Here is an 8,508-nt window from a genome sequence, read left to right as displayed (position 1 = left end):
AAAAAAAATTTGTTTTTGAATCATTTCATACCCTTCTTTAAAACTGGCCTTCCCTATAGGCCCACGACGAAAACTGGCAATCGTTTGACTGTTCGTCCAGACGACCGGGAACCGGGAACCTGGACTAGAAAATCCCATGTCCCTCTCACCGCGTGATCAGGACTAGCTTCCGTTTCCTCCACACATCCCCTGCCCTCCTATGGAAAATCCTCTCTCATTGACCATTAATTAACTACCCGTCGTTCGATCCCGGCCTTGTTTCCTTCAAACAGATTGTCGAGCTTACCTTTGGCTCGTTGCCAGCTGAGCCGATTTCTGATTGATCCAGCACGTAACACGGTCCTGAATTCTCATTAGCAGATTGCTGCTGCAGAAAACTCCAGCAGCGGTAGGAACGGTACGCAGCACTGCAAGCTGAATTTCGTTTTTGATGAAACTGGTAAGCTGACTGTTTCAACGGCCGACCACGGCGAGTCGGCAACCTTGCGGTGGTTCTTGAGGGGGATACCCGGCCGGACCATCAGCATGGTCAGCAACTTAATTTGACCCAACACCCTCCACACGTACGGAGCTCCCACGTCGCACAACTGGTCCTCAAAATGCCATGGATTGCATTTGTTTATGGCCACACTTCGGGGTATAACTATGCATCTGGTTTTCTGAAGTTCGTTTTCTTTTTGTTCATTAGGTAGCACTCTCGAAATTACCAGCGCACAAGAACGAACCAGCGGCACGCACTTAACTTGTTATACTGTAGTTAGCTTGACCACGCCATCGATCCCAAGTTCTCAGCCAATCAAAAGCACGACCAGTATGACCGGAGAATTCCATGGCCGGCAGCAACAGTGTCATCATTATCTAATCTACTATCTACCAACCTGTCACACTCACACGCAGCCAACTGAGTTTTGAGTGTGAGCTTGGGAGACTGCTAGTGCATGCGGAGCTGGTCAATGGCCGATCGAGGAAACGAATTGGCTGGCGTGGGCATGTATGTAAAGGGAGCCACAGAATCCACCGGCCACCGCTCCACCAAAAGTACTACCTAGTGACACACCAGCGCTGGCATAGCATCCATGACGACGGCGCCGACGCTTCTCCGGGCCTCCACGGCGGCCCTCCGGCGTCACGGCCTCCTGCTCGTCCTCTTGCTTCCGCTCATCGGCTCTTCCGGCGTCGCGGCGCAGGGGGGTGGCGCGGTTCCTCGGCAAAGGCGGCAGGTGGTGGACGTGGGGGTGATCTTGGACAGCAAGACGTGGGCGGGGAACATCAGCTTGGCGTGCATGGAGCAGGCCCTGGAGGACTTCTACGCCGACGCTGGCCGCGCCCGCTACCGCACCAGGCTGAAGCTCCACCTCCGGGACACCGGCCCCAGCGCCGTCGACGCCGCGTCCGCAGGTACTTGCGCCGGGAACGGCTCCCCCTCTCAGACGGAGCGGCAAGCTTTTTTTTTTTTCGAGGAGAGACGGAGAGGTAAGCTAGGAGGAAGACGGAGTGGCGTGGGCATATGGGCCGAATCCTCTGCCGTGGGCCGAGCATGGGTGTTTCTTTCAGAATCCTCTTTCTCTCTCTTCCCGAGCCCTGCGTATGTGCCTATGTGGTTTGGCCCATCGGCTCATCGGCGTTCTCTCATAAAAAAAAATCGGCTCGTCGGCGTGGCGGCGGCGCGGTTGCCATTTTCCCCGTCGGCGGCCGTGGCTGCGCTCCTAGCCACGCCCTCGGCTAGTCGGCCGGCTCTTTCCTTGCTTCTCACGACGCCGTCACTCCGCCCTCTCCGGCATAGAGAGAAGGTATCCCTTCTTCTCCGCCCCCCCATCTCGTCGCGGAAAGTAATTTGGAATGTCTTATCCCTCGAACCCCAACTAGAAATCTGCCGTGAACTCCGGTCTCCATCCATGCCAGGGAGAGATTAGATTTGGAACTGGAGCATACGAATTGGACGCATTCCCGATTTACTTGAAAAACTAGGGCCGTCAACCAAACGTGTTCTTTATTTTTCAAGCACAAATGCACTTATGAATTTGTTATTAGCTGATGTTAGGGTAGATCTGACATTGCTACTCTGAGAGGATTTTAATCAATTTATCATGTGTTATGAACGAGAACCATTAAAAAGTTTCAGTGCTGATATGTACCTACGTGCTACGGTTTCCTTGCAGTTGTTTGATAAGTAGAAAGCATTAATTCGTTGTGAAATCTCTCTCTAAGTAATATAAGAATTGCAGGTGTTGATCTACTGAAAAATGTCCGAGTGCAAGCGATTGTTGGACCACAGACGTCAACTCAGGCTAAATTCCTTGCGGAGCTTGGGAACAAATCAAGGGTTCCAATCATTTCATTCTCCGCAGATTGCCCGTCACGATCCGGACTAACTCCATACTTCATCCGGACTGCATGGAATGACTCCTCTCAAGCAAAAGCTATTGCCTCACTTGTTCAGAATTACAATTGGAGGGAAGTCGTCTCAGTTTATGAGGATGATGATACCAATATCAAATTCATTCCCGACCTTGTTGATGCCCTCAAACAAGTCGACACTCGTGTTTCATACAGGTGCAAGATTCATCCCACAGCTACAGAGGAAGATATGAAGACAGCTATCTCAAGCTTAAGACAAAATTGGACAAGTGTATTTGTTGTGCGTATGTCGCATACTTTGGCTCATAAGTTTTTCCAGCTTGCCAAACAGGAAGGGATGATGAGCCAGGGCTTTGTCTGGATTACTGCGTATGGCTTAACAGATATCTTTGATGTGGTTGGTTCGCCGGCACTTGATGTGATGCAAGGAGTTCTTGGGGTGAAACCTCATGTTCAAGATACCGTGGAACTTCAGAACTTTAGACAGAGATGGCGCAAGAAGTACCGATTGAAAAATCCAGGCACCTCATTAAGTGAGCCCACAGTATCTGGCCTCTATGCTTATGATACCATATGGGCGTTAGCATTAGCAGCAGAGAAGGCTGGATATGTGAATTCAGGCTTTGGGCTGTCCTTAACAAAGAATGGTTCCACTGATTTTGACAGAATAGATACTTCAAAAGCTGCTGAAAAACTGCGAGGTGCACTCCTAAAGGTCAAATTTTTGGGCATCAGCGGGAAATTTCACATTGAAGACATGCAGTTAGTATCATCAAACTACACAATAATCAACATTGTTGGTCAGGAGAGAAGAGAAATCGGTTTTTGGACTCCAGGGTTTGGCATCTCTGGTAATCCAAAAATGAAGTCTGATCTTAACACCATCATATGGCCAGGATGTAATCACTCCTCTGGATGTAATGAAACTTCACCTAGAGGTTGGATACTTCCAACGAATAAAACTCTCATAATAGGCATGCCTGTGAAACCTGGGTTTGAAGGATTTGTAAGATTTGAAAATGGTACCGCCACAGGGTTCTGCGTCGATGTATTTGAGGCAGTAGTTAAAGAATTACCCTATCATGTACCCCGTGTCTATGAGCAGTTTGGAGACGGGGAAGGATCGAGTAACGGAACTTATGATGAGCTTGTCTACGAAGTTTATCTTAAGGTATGCATTGTTTTTTTCTGTTCCATTCTGCTTCATTGATCATTGGTCTTTAGTATTCAAACATGTAAGACCATTGTTAGGAAGTATTAGTATTAGTCTAGGAGTCCTTATTAGTCTATGTTTATTTTCCTTGCACCTCAAGTCATGTGTAATATATATATGCCCCTTGGGCCTTTAATAAAGATAAGTTGCTTTCCTAACATGGTATTAGAGCTTAGGTTATTTTTTTCCGGACGCCGCAACTCGCACTCGTCCCGCTCGCAGCCTCGGCCTCGCTCTCCAGCCGGCCCGATCTGATCGCTAGCTCCTGCTCGAGCTCGCGAGATCCGCTGGACCCACTCGAAGCAGGGGCTCAACTCCCGATCTCCTCCTGCTGCTGTTGTGCCGGCCGGATTCCGTTCCCGCTGCAGCCGCTGCTGGTTCCCGTCTCCAGATTGAAGCGCTGAAGCCACTGCTGGTTCCCGTCCAGATCTATCTCTTCTGGATCGATTGTTTCCGCCACGATGTCTGCCTCCTTCGACCCTGGTGGAACTGAGCCTAGCCGTCCCCTGCATCAACTTGGCCCTGCTGGACCGATGCGCCGCTGGGCTTCTACACGCTCGCTGTTCGAGCCACGGGCCGCCTCCTGGGACTCTCGACGGCCGTCCGTGTTCATCCCTCCCAGATCGACGATCGCCGCCTCCATCTACGAGGTCACCGCCCTCCATGCGGCCGTCGGGATGCTGCCTGCCCCAAGCAAGGACATGGCGCCCTTCTCCAGGATGTTGTCCCAATCCATGCTCCAAGGTCATGGTCCAGATCCGTGCACGCACAATGTTGAGATCGCGGCCCTCGCAGTTGCCCTGTCCAGATCGAGGCTGCAACTGTTGCCGTTCCGCCTCCAGTTGCGTCCCGAGCGTATGTCTCTTCCCCGTGGACATGCACGAGTCTCTTCTTGAAGCAGCTGTTAGCGTGCGTGCTGCTCTGCGTGCTTCCGCTTACATGATGCTGCTTTGCCACTCCTCTTTGCTAGCTTGTGTGCTGCATCTCATGCTCCCCATGGCCATTTACCATCGCTTGGCCTGCTGCTACTCTGCTGTTTTGGTCTCTGATTTTTTTTTCCGCTGCTATCGCATCTAGTCTCAAGTTTAGTCTATGCTTCTAGCTTTCTTTTTTTTTTGCTGCGTCCACCAAATTCGTTGATATTGTGTGTTTTTCATGCCATGCGAGTCCACCATACCTTAGTCTGTCAGCCTTTCTCCGGTTCTGATCCTTCCGATGCAACTTTTGTGGCCTATTTGCCCTTGTTGTTTTCTATAGGATTTCGTGGACTTCTTTTGCATTGTCAATCTATGTTCATCGTGCCTTAACCGCCGAGCTTCTTTTGCCGTCGGTTGTCGTGGACTACGATTTTCCGCGCAATGCTTTATTCTCTTGATGTGCCATCTTCTTTTGACAACCCATATTCTCTTGATACTTATGTTGTATCTTCAAGTGATGCGGTGTCTTCCTCTAATGTGCCATCTCTTCGGTGTCTTCCTCTGATGTGCTATCTTCTTTTGACAACTCATCTTCTCTCGATACTTATCTTGTATCTTCAAGTGATGCGGTGTCTACCTCTGATGTGCCATCTCTTCGTTATCTCCTTCGGCGACTCGACAAGTTTTGAAGACTCTTCATGCTACGACGACACTCTCAGGACGCGGATTTGGATTATCATTTTTTTTTAGTATTACACTTCTTCAAATGCAATGCTATTGCATACGCTTTGCATCTGAGGGGGGGTGTTAGGAAGTATTAGTATTAGTCTAGGAGTCCTTATTAGTCTATTAGTATTAGTCTAGGAGTCCTTATTAGTCTATGTTTATTTTCCTTGCGCCTCAAGTCATGTGTAATATATATATGCCCCTTGGGCCTTTAATAAAGATAAGTTGCTTTCCTAACAACCATATCTCTGCACCCGTTCACAGTTAAACAAAATTAAAGGCACAACCATCTCCTCTTCCCCTATTTTTTCATTTTATTCATCACTGTTTGGCCCACCTAATGAAAATTGATAGGCCTATTGATTCGAAGTAACTACAAGAGGGTCGGTCAATAACATAACTTTTATTAACCACTCCCAAAGGTAAAGAAGCAGCATTGTGGTTGCTATCGAGCCGTGTTCCTATTCAACGAACCCGTCTCTCTAGTCAACCAGGAAGATCGAGACAAATTAACCTGTAGGATATCAAGACAAACAGTGTACCTTGATAAGCTTAACTCTCAAGTACTAAGTTACCAGCTCCACAGCAAAATCTACAATTCCCCCTTGTATTGTGTTCTAAAAGAATCATTACCCCCCTCTGAATCTGTAGTATACTTCTGTATGACTTGCATTCTCAGGTGATTGATAGTTTAGCCTGTCTGTAGAATTTTATTTTATACTCTTGTAAAGCCTTATAGCCTGTACTACAAAGTTTCCCGACTTACTTTTATATTTGTTGCTGGCAGAGATATGATGCAGTTGTAGGTGATATAACAATCTTGGCCAACCGTTCTTCCTATGTGGACTTTACTCTTCCCTACACAGAATCAGGGGTACGCATGCTGGTTCCAGTTCAGGACCGGAGACAGAAGACTGCATGGACATTCCTAAGGCCTTTCACAGCTGACCTATGGTTAGGAACTGGGGCCTTCTTTGTCTTCACAGGTTTTGTAGTCTGGAGTATTGAGCATAGAATAAATCAAGACTTCCGAGGTTCCCCAGCCAGTCAAATTGGATCAGTCTTCTACTTCTCCTTCTCAACACTAGTATTTGCTCACAGGGAGCAGATCCTGCACAACTTATCAAGAATTGCAATAGTTGTTTGGCTTTTTGTCGCGCTAATAGTGCAGCAGAGCTATACTGCAAGCTTAAGCTCGATCCTTACAGTGGAGCAACTTCAGCCAACAGTCACAAATTTAGAAGAAGTTATCAGAAATGGGGGCAATGTTGGCTACCTCAATGATTCTTTCTTGCCTGGGCTTTTGAAAAGGTTGAAAATTGATGAATCAAAGATGATTGCCTTTGACTCCCCAGTGGAATACAATGAAGCGTTATCAACTGGAAAAGTTGCCGTCATTGTTGATGAGATACCATACCTTAAGGTGTTCCTTTCAAAGTATTGCCAGAACTACACTATGGTTGGACCAACCTACAAGTTTGATGGATTTGGTTATGTGAGTAACATTTTTCCAGTCGTTGAACAGTAGCTCGTTTTTGACATGGTTAAATTCTAGATGCCGAATCAATTTTCGCTGCTTATTTGTTGCAGGATCCTGCTAGTAGCTCAAATTTATATATTAATGTACCATCAGTTTAAACTTCTGATTAAGATTATAGTTTTAGCTCATGTCTGAGTTGTACTTCGAAATTCCTAAATTTGTCATATGCCAACATGCTAAAGGACAACTGCAAGATTAGATTTGTTTTGTCAAAAACCTAAAATGCACGATCATGTTCTGCGGAAAGTGGTGCCGATTTTATTGGTTTTCTGTTGGGAACTACTTCCTCTGTACCGAAATACTTGTAGTTGGGGAGAACTAGTCTACAAGTATTTAGGTAGAGAGGGAATACAAGACTTGCTTGCTTATTGAAGTATTCCGTAACGTGATGAATCTATCTACTTGATCAGGTTTTCATCTAGTTTACTACCTTGTCTTTATGTTAGACTTTCTGAAGTTCATTCAAGAACGATGGAATATCATGATCAATATGATTGCCTCGAACCTTACCAAGGGCTTGCATGAGTGATTAATATAACTGGCTCAACGTTATTTTGGGCTGGCATGAAATAATGATAATATAACTGGCTCAGCGCTAAGCCAGACTTGTGTATCACCACTGAAGCCCTTTCTGATCTCCATCGTGTGCTAACTCTGCAGGCATTCCCTCGAGGCTCTCCACTCACACCTGATATTTCTAGGGGAATACTGAAATTCGCATCGGATGACAGAATGGTTAAGATGCAGAATGAATTGTATGGCTATACTTCATGCCCCGACAAAGATGACTCCCAAACTTCAAGCAGCCTTACATTGCACAGCTTTCAGGGGCTGTTCATCATCAGCGGAGTATCTTCAGTGCTGGCATTAGTCCTGCACGCTGTCATAACCATTTATAACAACCGACATGAATTCAGCAGTGACAGCAGTCAGAGTTCATGGCGCAGATGGCCTGTCGTTCTCTCCAAGCTCTTCCACGGGGACGATAGTCCTTCCAACACTCCAGTTGAAGATGAAGCCGCAACGGAAAATGTTGGTAGTGCAGTTGAGACCCCACTGAGCATACGCATACCTGGTCACATTGTCGAGCACCTGTCAAACACGGAGACAGGAAGCCCACAGGAAGGAGAAGGAACACCAGGCAGGGAGATCTCGGTTCAGGACACGGAACCGCTGTCGTTTGCTTACATGCATTCTGAGAGGGGGCAAAACAGAGTAGCTTCCTTGTCTCGCAGTGGGAGCTCAATCCGCAGGAGACAGATAAGCATGGAATGAACTACTGCTTGATGAGCGCGTAAATTACTGATCGCTGTAAGCCTGTAATTTAGTACTAGTAGTTCATTTAGCTGTCTGTATGTACATGTTTAGAGTTTATCTCTTGTGGAACGCAATGCTTGATGTGCATTGCCACATTGGCGGTTGGTGATAGATGTGAGGAGCAAGCGATTCTGATGTTTTTTTTTTTTTGCCATGGATGCTTGTGGTTCATGAAAAACCTGTAAATTGCTAGCCTGTATGCTGATTTCCTCACCCCCTCAAAATTCGAAGCAATTACCAAATGACGCCGTCTTTTAAGGTGCCACCTGATGCTGTTTCTCACCACTGGTTTTACTCAGCACTGGTTTTTTACTTGTTTTGCTTTTACCAAATGCAAACTATACAAAAATCTGCAACGAGTTGTCTGGTTTTACTTGTTTGGTCTTGAACTTCTGTCTAGCATACTGATGAGATGCCTGGGATAGGATCCAAATTCA

General features: G+C 46.8%; 1 protein-coding gene across 1 annotated transcript; it reads left to right on the top strand.

Annotated features, from left to right (window-relative positions):
• Positions 1 to 861: 861 nt before the first annotated feature.
• Positions 862 to 8,336, top strand: LOC123397834 (glutamate receptor 2.9-like). Its single transcript, XM_045092365.1, has 4 exons — positions 862 to 1,398; positions 2,226 to 3,529; positions 6,002 to 6,709; positions 7,415 to 8,336. Exons 1-4 carry the CDS (start codon positions 1,077 to 1,079, stop codon positions 8,027 to 8,029), a joined length of 2,949 nt encoding a protein of 982 aa, XP_044948300.1. The 5' UTR covers positions 862 to 1,076; the 3' UTR covers positions 8,030 to 8,336.
• Positions 8,337 to 8,508: the final 172 nt, after the last annotated feature.

This window comes from Hordeum vulgare, chromosome 5H (genome assembly GCF_904849725.1).
Source record: "Hordeum vulgare subsp. vulgare chromosome 5H, MorexV3_pseudomolecules_assembly, whole genome shotgun sequence".
NCBI classification, from domain to species: Eukaryota; Viridiplantae; Streptophyta; class Magnoliopsida; order Poales; family Poaceae; genus Hordeum; species Hordeum vulgare.
This window is presented reverse-complemented; position numbering and strand designations above follow the sequence as displayed.

Excerpts from the sequence above, each read along its gene's own strand:
- LOC123397834 (XM_045092365.1), top strand. The coding sequence starts at position 1,077 with ATGACGACGGCGCCGACGCTTCTCCGGGCCTCCACGGCGGCCCTCCGG. Across the intron at positions 1,399-2,225 it reads CGTCGACGCCGCGTCCGCAG|GTGTTGATCTACTGAAAAAT; the intron begins GTACTTGCGCCG and ends TAAGAATTGCAG. Across the intron at positions 3,530-6,001 it reads TCTACGAAGTTTATCTTAAG|AGATATGATGCAGTTGTAGG; the intron begins GTATGCATTGTT and ends TGTTGCTGGCAG.